General features: G+C 34.8%; 1 protein-coding gene across 1 annotated transcript; it reads left to right on the top strand.

The window, feature by feature from the left end:
• Positions 1–6,424: 6,424 nt before the first annotated feature.
• LOC147476620 (triose phosphate/phosphate translocator, chloroplastic-like) lies at positions 6,425–10,777 on the top strand. The gene is given in 13 exon segments (XM_086586355.1): positions 6,425–6,749; positions 6,843–6,908; positions 7,059–7,124; positions 7,524–7,602; positions 7,846–7,966; positions 8,054–8,149; positions 8,915–9,027; positions 9,131–9,208; positions 9,459–9,575; positions 9,854–9,893; positions 9,896–9,952; positions 10,068–10,168; positions 10,493–10,777. Coding segments are annotated over 13 exon segments (1,218 nt in total). The 5' UTR covers positions 6,425–6,483; the 3' UTR covers positions 10,511–10,777.
• The last annotated feature ends 1,978 nt before the right edge of the window (positions 10,778–12,755 follow it).

Below are 12,755 nucleotides of genomic sequence, written 5' to 3'. Positions count from 1 at the left end.
CTTACCATAAAATACTTCCGCTAAATTTTTTTTGTGGTTTTGAGCCGCATTCACAGTAAGAGAATTGAGGTCAAAATTGGGTAGACAGAGACTCAATGGACTGCTAGCAACATTAAGAATCTAATCCAAAGGCACTGGACCACAACTCCTAAGAATGTGTGCGCGTAATGGTAATGCGAATGCGCGTGCGTGTAATGCATTAATGCGTGTGCGTGTGCGTGTGCGTGTGTGTGTGTGTGTGTGTGTGTGTGTGTGTGTGTGTGTTTTAATCAAGTGGAAATTTTATTAATAATGATAACTAGTTTTACAAATAATTAGGACAGACGTGCAACAAGCTGTGCCGCAAGTCCTTTCTGAATAGCAAATCATATCCTTTGAAAAACAAACTCGTTAGAGCCAGCTGTCATAACAAATTTTTTATTTTTTAAGTGGAAATTTTATTGATAATGATAAGGAATTTTACAAATAATTAGGACAAGCGTGCAACAAGTTGCGCCACAAGTCCTTTCTGAATAGCAAATGATAACCCGTAAAATAAATACTTGATTTCTCTAACTTGATCTTACGTTATCAATTATTTATTTCCAACTCTCACATATATATTCATGCAATATATAGAGTACGGAATTGTTCAACTCTTAAACTACCAAGACATAAATGGAATTCAACTAATTTAATTTAAGGAAACAATGGTGAGAGCAATATTTATGGATGTGAATTTATACTACGAAACTGAATGTATGAATTTAACTTATAATAATTTAACTAAACAATTGAATATGACTTGAATAAAATATAGAGAAGAATAGAGAAGGAATTAGGGAGATTTGATATTCACCTAGATAAATTCCTAATATGCTAGTGTAGATTATTACAACCCTAACCAATAAAGATTAAGTATTTGATCCCTAACTATTCATGACATCTCGAACCAAATAATAATTAGCATGAGAGAAAGTTTAACCCATTATCATGGTGAATAAACTAACCTCTAGATTGAAACTCTTGAATAAACAATAATTCTAACTAACACATCAAGTAAGTCTTCATCAAAGCTTCATCAAACCCCTCTAATGGAGATTTAGTTAAGATTCATTAGATTATCATTAATATAAGAAGAATAAGACATAATGAAGACAATAACAATAACTTGGTTTTATTAATGGAGGCTAGGGTTTAGAACAATAATTAGGTTATACTAAAGAGAGAGAGAGAAAGCTAATTAAGAGGCTTCTAATTAATAGGAAAGAGTCTAAGTATATGAGAGAACCCTAATTAACAATTAAACTAAAGAGGGGAGTAGCGAAGTTTTGTTTAACCTTAACCCTCTTTATATAGGAGAGGGTTAAGTTTATAATTTCGTGCATGGGCTTTGGAGTTGTATTTTGGGCCACTAAATCAAGCCCAAAACCTAATTACTTAAGTCTAAAAAAGGTTTCTCTGCAAAATTTATTATAATACCCTTTTCGTTAACTTTTACTACTCTGATTGGGTCAAGGCTTGGACCATTAGAAATCTCTTTCCGAGCCGGTTGTTTTGACATATAGTAGGCCCAATTCCGATGTTTGAGTCTAAACATACGGGCTACAGAAGTTCTGTTGGCTTTTATGCTCTATTTCTGCCCACATTGACTTTGACTTTTCAGCTTTGACTGGGTTTTAAAGAGGTTTTTTCTCCTTAAAACTTGGGCTTTAACCATAGAACTTCTTAACAACCAACCTTTGCTCCTTTCTCTTGCAAAAGTGATATATTTCTTCACATATTTGACTCCAATACCTAAAATACACAAAAGCACGTAAACAATACTAACTCTTATTTATTATAAATATAATTAGTCTAAATGTAATACTATTAAGGGGTTAAAACCACATTTTTGGGCACTTATCAAACCACCCCAAAGTAGCATTTTGCTTGTTCTCAAGCAAATATGAGAAATTAAAATAAGTGACCAAAAATAGAGTTCTAACTAATCTCGTTTCGCTGAGTACAATTGCATTGACAATATGCAATATGGCCTTAAACCACTAGGAATTTCCTAGTGGACGAGTTATAGCCTCATGAGAGTTTTCCAGATAAGGTACTCACAAACTTCATCTATACTACAATTACTAAGAAATAAAATTATTGTTTTCTTATTTATTCTCAGATATCTATACATCTCACTAGCAATGAATATAGAATAATCAATTCGAAATCTAAGCTAATACGTGCATAATAATCAATCATCTATGGATAAACATATATATAATGAACTATGCTATGAAATGCAATAACAGGTCCGAATCTGAACTTGAGAATAACGTCTTTAAGTAGGTCCTTACAAATATGTCAAGACAAAAACACTCTGATTTTTCCATTCAAGTTTTCCTCACTCTAGTGCGCAGTGAGCACACTTTACCTTACAAATTCAATGACGTACAAGGAAGCCGAAGTCGATCAAACACATCTGCCACTTACTATCACACTAACATATTCCTAATTGAGCTAGAGGTCTTTATTAGGTGTTGCGGGGATTAGGTGATGGTTTAAGAATGAAGGAAATGGATATTCAAAAGGACAAGTTTGAGAAAATAGGGTCTTCATATTATGTAACTAGAGAAAACCTTATTCTTATTGTTGCTTCTACACTTTGTTTCCATCCTTAGCCATTTTTTTTTCTTTGGCTTTTAACTCATTTGATTCTATTTTTGGAGTCCTAACTTTTTCTTTTATTTATTTATTTTTTCTTTGGATGAAACTTTATTTCTTTTCTTATTTGAAGCAATTAACACATTCTTTGTTTTCCACAGGTTTTTCTCTTTTCTCTATTTCATTCTACTTCTCAGACTCATGCAAAATTGGGTATGCTGATATTATTTTTTTTATTTTGTGTTTATAAAAGGGTAAAAGATTTGTGATTTATGAAAAGGCTAAAGAAAAGCTCAGAGGGGCTAGCGGAAAATATTTCATATAGGTTTGAATTTTGCATTTATATCGATCCAAAAAGGGCCTAAATTCTCACTTAGGATATGGTATAATGATAAAGAAAGTGGACATGTGATTTCTCTATTTGGAATTTACTTCTCCCTTATGTTATTACTCATATATTACTTATATAAGACTTTTAGGCTATATTCTCACAGGATTTGTAGAATAAGTATACTAACCTAGATTTCAGAAACTTACTGCTAATACAAACATAAATGCTTATGCAATATATTTATAGAAAGATGCAATGATTATTACCTACATATTAACCTAAATTTTTAAAAACTATTCTAATTTAGGAGCTACAATGAAACTTCTAGACTACTATCATTGCGATTCGTACTTGGAGAGCCCAACATAAGCTCGTAAGAGTGCTAACTCACACTGTGGATCTTTCAATACAGCGAAACGGTCCATGAAGTTATAGCCTTTTCAACACCTCTTGAAAGCAAGGCTTATGACAAAAGAAGAATCAACGCCGATTGCCTCTCCAAGCAACCCGACCCCATATGAGGGATGGGATAAATGAAGGAAAGAGACCGAGTGTGGGCGGCGTGGATCCAGTGATGGCCAAAATACCTCAGTCTTAGCCACATTAAGAACTAACCCATAAGAAGGTCCTTCTTCCTGAATATCTCAATTTTATTTATTTATTATTTTATTTTTGGCGGTAACAACTAACAACCTTACCTTTTTTCAAATCTAAAAATCTGGAAAATGATTCACTCAAATATTCTCACATCTGCGTCAATTTTTTTTTTTCCTTAGTCAATCCGCTTTTTCACTTCACCATTTTCCTCTTCATCTTATCAAACCAATAAACACTCTAATTAAATGTATTTCCTCCAAATAAAATGTTAAAGAGGCTAAATGGCAACAAAAACAGAGAAGAAAATGGATAGAATTAATAAGAGCCCAAAACTGTAGTTTTAACCCCTTAAGAATATTATATTTATACCAATTATGTTTATAATAAATAAGAGTTAGTACTGTTTATGAGCTTTTGTGTATTTCAGGTCTTGGAATCAAATATGTGAAGAATTATGTCACTTTTGCAAGAGAAAGAAGCAAGGTTGGTTGATAAGAAGTTCTATGGTTAAAGACCAAGTTTGAGGAGAAAAACATTTTTTAAAGCCCAAACCAAAGCTAAAAAATCAAAGTCAACGCGGCGAATTAGAGCATAAAAGTAACTTCGAGAACTCTCAGGTGTATCTTTAGACTCGGACACCGAATTAGGCCTATTATCGTCAAAGCGACCGGTTGGAAGGGCTTTCTAATGCCTCAAGCCTTGACCCATTCAGAGGAGTAAAAGTGGATGAAAAGGTTGGTGTAGTAATTTCCAGCAGAGAAACCCTTTTTGTACTTATGTAATTAGGTTTTGGGCTTGATATAGTGGCCCAAAACATGGCTCCAAAGCCCATGCACGAAAATTGTAAACCTAACCGCTCCTATATAAAGAGGTCTAGGGGAAACTCTAGCACTCTCTCCTTCCTATTAGTTAGAATAATTTAGCTATTTCTTTCTCTCTTAGTCTAAACCTAATTATTGTTTCTAGCCTAGCCACCATTAATAAATTCCAAGTTATTGTTATTGTTTTTATTATGTCTTCTTATTCTTATTCTTTTACTCATAATAGTTCCATTATTCATAGCTAAACCTCCATTAGAGGGGTTTGATTGATGCTTTGAGGAAGACTTGATGTGTTAGTGTAGATTAATTACTTTTAAGAGTTTCAATCTAGAGGGTAGTTCATTCACCATGAGAATGGGTTTAAACTTCCTCTCATGCTAATTATTAGTTGGTTAGAGATGCCATGAATAATTAGGAATTAAAAATCTAACCTTTATGTTGAACCCTTGGTGAAAACATAAAGAATAGGATTGCAAAAATCTATACTAGGATATTAGGAATAATTCAAGGCGGATATCAAATCCCCCTAATCCCTTCTTCTCATTCACAACATCTTATTAAATTGCAATAGTATAATTTAGAATATTTTAATTAGTTATTTTCACCATATTAGTATAATTAAACCATTGCTCTCATTGATATTGTAGAATTGTTTAAGTTAGTGAAATTATTAAGTTCTAAGCAACTAGGAGTAGAACGAATCTTTACTCAAATTATTGCAAGATAATCGAGAGTAGAAACTTTGATACAAACGTAGAATAACGTGTTTTCTTGTTCCTAGCAAAATCATTATTTGTTAGGATAGAAACGTGTTTCTTATAAATATCAAGAATCATGCACCGTTTTAAATTTTGAAAAAGTGTATTTTTGAGAAAAAAATGTAATAAAACAATTGCATTGCATTAATGTGATTACCATTAAAAATTGTTGATTACCATTTGACTGGTCCAAAAAGTTAAACTACTTTGTTTTTGGTCATAGAAATTCGAAAGTTCAGTTTATAGGTAATTTTCCGATTTCCTATTGATCATGGATTTCATGCTAGTTTCCGAAATCAAAATGATGGCCATAATTTTTCAAGTTTCAGATATATATTAGAACACATTGATATTATGGCCATAATCCTAACTCAGAAAACGATCAAAAATCAAAATGTTCGATCGTCACTTCAGCTACGTCTGGTTCGCAGAAAATGAGTGAAAATAAAGCATTTTCTTGGGAATTACAAGAGGAATCCTCTTGCTGTTTGGTTAACCCTAAAAAACAAAAAAATGGAAAATGAATTCTTCAAAGAGGTCAAGATGACGGAATTCAATATCCTTTTTCGGGAAAGAGGAAGTTGTTTTCAACTTTGAGGAGAGAGATACTATTACGAGATTGGTTTTTGTCAAGGTTTGATCCGGTGTTTTGCAGGCCTTGATCCAATAGTCTAAGTATATAACTTAATGAAAACAGATTTTCCCACTTTTCAAATAACAACCAAACAACTGGAAAACATATTTTTGTTAAACGAATTCTTTGAATTCAATTTCAGGGTTTTTGATTTCCATTTGAAACAAAATTCAAAGAACCAAACACAGCCTTCCTATTTTCTTCCAACAAAAAGAGTGTATTAAATATTGTCTGATCTAACATGTGGCAACCTCCTAATATGGTCCCATTCTTTGCAAATTAAACCAAATTGGGATTGACAAAATTTGAGATAATAACAGTAAATATCTCATATCTCATTATCCACAAAAACTCCATTCCCATTACTCCCATGAACAAAAAAGGTGATAAGGATTTTCAGATTTTGAAGAACAAAAACACCTCCTTTCACTCGGACCTTTCCCTCAAGATAAGGCCATGGCCCACCCCAACCAATAATATCCCATTCCTATCCCATAACTCCTTCACTCACCATATTAAACTACTCCCGCTTCCTCACTACCGTTATCTCCAAACACCAACGGTCATAGATGAAGGTTGTAACTTAAATATAACACACAAACCAATGGATCATGAAATTATTGTTAAAACTAACCAACCGTTTTTGCAAGTCTTAAAAACACTCTTTATTTCTTCACTCTGTTTTTTTTTTTTTGCTCAATCCATTTTTCTTCAATGGAGTCAAAAGTGTTAACTAACACTACCACCATTCCAACTGGTCTACTTCGTCTTCGAAAACCAGTTCGAGGGAAAAGTGTTACGTTTACAGTAGTGAAACCCATTGCACGTGATGTTAAGGTAGCTGGTGGTGGGAATTTAATATGGGGAAGACAACTTCGACCAGCATTGTTACTTGAGAAGTCACCAGTTATTAAGACTTCATCTGTAAAACGTTTAGCTGCTGCGTCTTCTTCTTCTCCGGCTGAAGGAAGCGATGGAGGGTGAGGTCCGTTTTTTTGATGAATTTAGTACAAGTCTATATTTCAGCTTAGTTAATCTGACCCAAGCTTCATTTTGTTGTTTATTTATTGTAGGGTAGTGAAGGTTGGGTTTTTGGAGAAGTACCCATTTTTAATTACTGGATTCTTCTTCTTCATGTGGTATGTGCAATTTTATTTTATTTTTTATTCATTATTTTATGTTAGCACTGTTTTTAGTTATAATTAGTCAATTGTTATTATGTGTGTTTGTGTGATTTAATATTTGTTTACGTTGGTGAAATGACAGAATTGACTTTTGTTGTTTTGCAGGTACTTTTTGAATGTGATCTTCAATATACTTAACAAGAAGATCTATAATTACTTCCCATACCCTTAGTATGTGTTCTCTGCCCTTTTCTTGTATCTATTTTTTTTATCGAGTTCAATTTTGTATTTTTGTATTTTTTTTTTTTGGACCTATTATGTGCATGACTTGGCAATTGCCACAATTGTTTAATGGATTTTAAAGTTTTTCTCCTAAAGTTAGGAATTCACAATGGTATTCTTAGTATAATATATATCGTACCTTAAAGAAATTCAATCTTGTAAGACTAATATTTATCATCATACTAAAAAATCATTACCTAGTTCAGTGTCAAGTGTATCAGAGAAATTGTGGTTTGATATTAGAGTTCGTTATTATTTCATAAATGCATTTGTTAGGGCCTTTTTGTGACTATTCTACGACGTTTCTAGTATAGACCTATTAATATGTTCTACTATGGGAATGTGCAGTTTTGTATCTGTGATTCATTTGGCTGTTGGAGTGGTATACTGTTTGGTCAGCTGGGCTGTGGGACTTCCAAAGCGTGCTGTAAGTGAGATTGTAGTTCATTCTAATGTTGAAGAAATTGTTATTTTGTAGAATATATTGATGGACAGATAAGTTGGGTTTAGAAAAGTTGTGGAAGTTTGGCAGTGAAACTGTGTATTATAAGCCTATCGGATTGGTGATAGCTTTCCCCCAAGGCTTTCAGTCTCCCTATTACGGATGTTGCATCATTTTATACTCTCATATGTTATGTACAATGTCATTTAACGTCCTTTGTAAATGTAGCCAATGGACTCAAACCAACTCAAATTGCTCATTCCTGTTGCCGTATGCCATGCATTGGGTCATGTGACTAGCAACGTCTCGTTTGCTGCAGTTGCAGTTTCATTCACTCATACAATCAAATGTACGCAAATCCTTACTTATGATTGAAATTATAGCAAATTCAGCTCTCTCCAGGAAACTTCCTCAGGTTGACTTCAATTCATTGCAGCCTTGGAGCCCTTCTTCAATGCATCTGCATCTCAGTTCATACTTGGACAGCAGATACCCCTCTCACTGTGGCTATCTTTAGCCCCCGTTGTGATTGGTAAGCTGGAAACTTTTTGTTATCTATCCTGGCATCTATACATTTCAGAAAGCGCCATTGATTTTTTAGTGGTCGAAGTCTGTTTCCATTCTGAAAATTTTGAGTCATACTATAACGAGCTTTGACAAGATTGTATTGAAACTAAATAGATAATTATAACGATTTCTATGTCTGGTGTTCCGAAACCAATGTTGTACTCCCCTCCTCTCACTGGAAGTTTTAAAATATTTCTCGGTGTACTAGTGAACCACAATGTTGTTAGCTTTTTATCAGGCCAAAAAACATTGCAATCCATACCAACATATTTTTCGTATCGTCATCTATCATCGTTCTTCAACTCTTTGACAACATAAAAAAAAACGAAAGCTCTGCACTCCCTCAAGGACAGGGGCACTTGGTGCCCCCTCTAGTAAGAATGGGGACATGGTTGTCAGTCATGCCTTCCTACGATCAAGGTTCGATATTTCTGGTGTCCTTGGTGTAGAGGAACTACATGATCCTTCCTGACCTGACCTTCGTGGTTTAACTCTACGGTGGTAACTATTCTGTAGTCGGGCTATATGTATGTGTGAAGACATGCCTGATGCTAAGAATGTTATTCTAATGCATTTTAAGTAATTGTACTAAAACCTGAGAGTATCTATTTGTGTCTTGGCAACAACTGGGTTTTTTCTTTAGAAGCTAAGCGTTTCTCAGTTTGTTATAGGTAAAAATTAACTGCAAGGTTACTTATTTTTCTATGAACTGTATCTTCGGGAAATTCAGGTGTGTCTATGGCATCTTTGACTGAGCTCTCATTCAACTGGCTTGGCTTCATTAGCGCAATGATTTCAAATATTTCATTCACTTACAGGAGTATCTACTCAAAGAAAGCCATGGTTATCTCCCATATGATTTGTATTGTTTTATGTTTTATGTTTTCTATTACCTAATTAGACTTTACTTGCTCTCATTTTATTTGCTGATACTTACTTGTTGCAGACTGATATGGATAGCACCAATCTGTATGCTTACATTTCCATCATTGCTCTTATTGTCTGTATTCCACCGGCTATCATTGTGAGTATCCTCAGTCAATTCTCCGTGTCAGATTTTTTCATATGCTGACGAATTAGACATATGTCTATACACATTTGATACGATCTTAATTTATCATTCTAATTAAGTTTTAGCTTTTCTTCATAAGTCTTACAATTAATGTGTACTTATTCCTACTACAAATGATACTTCCTAGTTCAAAGGATGTCTTCCTCTTATATAATGGAGATATTTTTCCTGATCGAATATTCTTGTTGGCTTTGATGTACAGTTGGAGGGACCTCAACTGATGAAACATGGCATTAGTGATGCAATAGCCAAAGTTGGTATGACCAAGTTCATTTCGGATCTTTTTTGGGTTGGAATGTTTTACCACCTTTACAATCAGGTATTTATCTTACTAGTATACTGCAACACAATTGTAAAAAGAACTGATAACATGGTGGTAATGTTGGCAACCTCATTTTAAGGGATAGGACAAATATATTTACCTGGACATTTAAGTTTCCATTTAGAAAGCAACCATGACAAACTTATACATATCTCTGTACGAAAAGATGATATTACTATCTTCTGTCATAGTAGTCTCATGATGCATAATGTTGTATTATCTGCTTGAATGATGATCTCAACGATGAACCCTTTTTTCCCCGCGGACTGTTTCAGTTGGCAACCAACACCCTCGAGAGAGTGGCACCTCTTACTCACGAGTTGGCAATGTATTGAAACGTGTGTTTGTGATAGGTTTCTCAATTGTTGTCTTTGGTAAGATCCACTTTTCTCTTGCTTGGTTCTCCAGTTTCGGTTCTGCTTGATCCCCAGATATTCGTCAATATTCACAAACGAGGTGCCGAACAGGCTAACCCTAAACTTTGTACAGGCAACAAGATTTCGACACAAACAGGCATTGGAACAGCCATTGCAATTGCTGGAGTAGCAATCTACTCATACCTCAAGGCCAAGATAGAAGAAGAGAAGCGGGTAAGTCTTGACACTTGTTTCCTTCCATATATAGGTGCCCCAAGACCTATAAAGGGTGAAATTGACTTATCAACCTTTTTATTGGTTTACCTCATGAGCTTCCCATCAGCACACATCCTCCGTATATGCTTGGATTCTTAGTGCCTTTGGCAGTACTCCGGTTTTGAGTTCCCATTATAATTGAATTACATACCTGAACTCCGGACAGATTTTTTTAATTTGTCTATAAACAGAATACTATTTCAGGGTACTGATCACTTACTCCATACCTAAAGGTCACTGGGTCAGGCATCTAACTTACACTTTTTGTTTTCATGGTGGCAGCAAAAGAAAGCTACCTGAGAGCAAACGAGCTATATGTATTCGGAGAAACATTTTGTGGTGTAAATTTCAGAATCTCATCTTTGTGGTTCACAGTTATTTGTAATTTTTGCTTACTTTGATTTGGAATACACTCCCATGCGGACAGAAAATAAGGGTCTCGCAGTATTTATCTCTAATCATGCATTAACTGTCAGGAGTTAATAAGAGTTTTTTGGCAGTGTTAGAAACATGTTTGTGAATAGAACATTGTCAACATTATCATTTAAGCTGCAGATTGACCCACCAGTTCTTGATTCTTATTTTCTTTTCATAGTTTGAGCAGAGTTTTCTACTGTAAAATTTTGGTTGTTTTTCAGTTTTCTCGTAAGTTCATGATTAGGTATATGTATACCCCATATATACCTTCTTTCGAGCATCTTCCCCTCAAAGGCTTAAATACTACAGCATGCAAGTTCACAAAAAGCACAACGAGGCCATATGACAGAACATACAAACGACATAATATAATCAACTAAAGAAGCAAAATGTACTTTCTGAATTGATGAACTAATTAAAGAATCCAAAAACTATAATTTCATGAATCAAGGCTGTAACATACAAATCTAACTACTTGAAGCAATCAAAGCCACAAAGCATCATTTTGCTTCCAAAAGATATAAGAGTAACAAGATGCAGTAGCCATATACTTACCCACTTGCAATTGCATCACCCATCTCCCTACATATCTTCAGTTGTGATATTCTGAAATTTGGATGAGTGCACACACACACACAAGGAGATTGAAGAGACGAAACTCTTGAATTATTCTGAAGTTCTTAATACAAAATGACCTGATCACAAGACGTACTTGTTTAGAACTTAGAAGGTCCTAGATCCTCTTAGGATACCTAGAACTTTATCTATGACCTTGATTTAATTTTCAACATCTTCATCTTCTCTGTAGCTCCTTTATAAAGCTCCTCAAGGCTACAATATGACTTTGGTTTAATTTCTAACATCTTCATCTTCTCAGTAGTTCCTTCATAAAGCTCCTCAAGGCTACAATGTTGTTCTTTGTTTTTAATTGCAGTGGCTTTATGAGCACCTTGACCCATCGAACCACCCTCGGCTAACATGGCAATCAACACATCTTCACCACCAAATTTATCATCCTCTGGCGTCCACCACTATCTCCCATTCCTGCAAGTAGGCTCAGAATACGGACCAACTTCACAAAAGTATCGTCAGGACTTCCAGGATTGTATCCGGTGTGGAAGAAAGATGCCCCTTCTGGTGGAGGAACTTGGCCTTTAATCTCGTCTTCACCACCACATTCATCATCACTTAGATCCTAAAGGTTTTCAAAACAATAAACAAAGCCCTCTTAGATCTGCTAAAATTAAGCAAAAAAATAGATGCTCCTAAAGTTAATCACAATAAACATATATCCCTCATCAGCTTCAGCTGTACTTGTTTATATTGATACACCGTACTTGTTTATGGTTATAGTCATGAAGTAGCTAGGAGCATGCAATAGGGGGTCAGCATGTTGGCCACCCTATACAACATCTTTTGTTTTTGTTTCAAGTTTTAATATATTCTCACTTACCAAGCAAAAAAAAGCTTCAGCCTGAAGTGCAGCTAGGGTTCTAGTAGAACCTTTCCGTTCAAGATAAGCAACAATCGAAAGGAAAAGCGTATCGCTGAATCTGCTCCTCTTCTTCTTCTTCTGCTTGTCTTTGTTTAATCACTTCTAATGGGTTTAAGGTTTTGTGTGATGAATCTTTATTTTTATTGTTTTTGTTCCTCATGGTTTCCAGTACGTATGTAGTGACTTGGCGAACAAGATTTGGTGGTGAGTGTTTTCTTGCGGCTAACTTTGTCCTACCTTCAAGTCCATCCGCAATATATAGATGGGAAGTAGGACTTATTTTTTGTTTACGTCTTCTGTGTTCTCTTTTGTCTTTCTTTTTTCATAGTTTTCTCTTTTCAGTTAACATCACATAGAACCCTGGAAAAAGAGAGAGAAACATAGTAGATCATGACTTACGAGAAAACTGAGTGGTTTGAGGCAATTTGTGCGAGAAAATTAAAAGGATGGAAACATGGAATTACATATTTATCCATAGCAATTAAATGTTTTATCGGTTGTTTGGAATTGATTAAAGGATAAAAACGGGACAAAAAAAGCATACACCAATTTTAAGGTTCCCATGGGCAATGGGCAAGCAGGTGGAGTTCGTGCTTGTAGGAACCTTTGGGCGGATCACTATCAAACATGTTC

The sequence above is a fragment of the Coptis chinensis genome, chromosome 9 (assembly GCF_015680905.1).
Source record: "Coptis chinensis isolate HL-2020 chromosome 9, ASM1568090v1, whole genome shotgun sequence".
Lineage (NCBI taxonomy): Eukaryota > Viridiplantae > Streptophyta > Magnoliopsida > Ranunculales > Ranunculaceae > Coptis > Coptis chinensis.
This window is presented reverse-complemented; position numbering and strand designations above follow the sequence as displayed.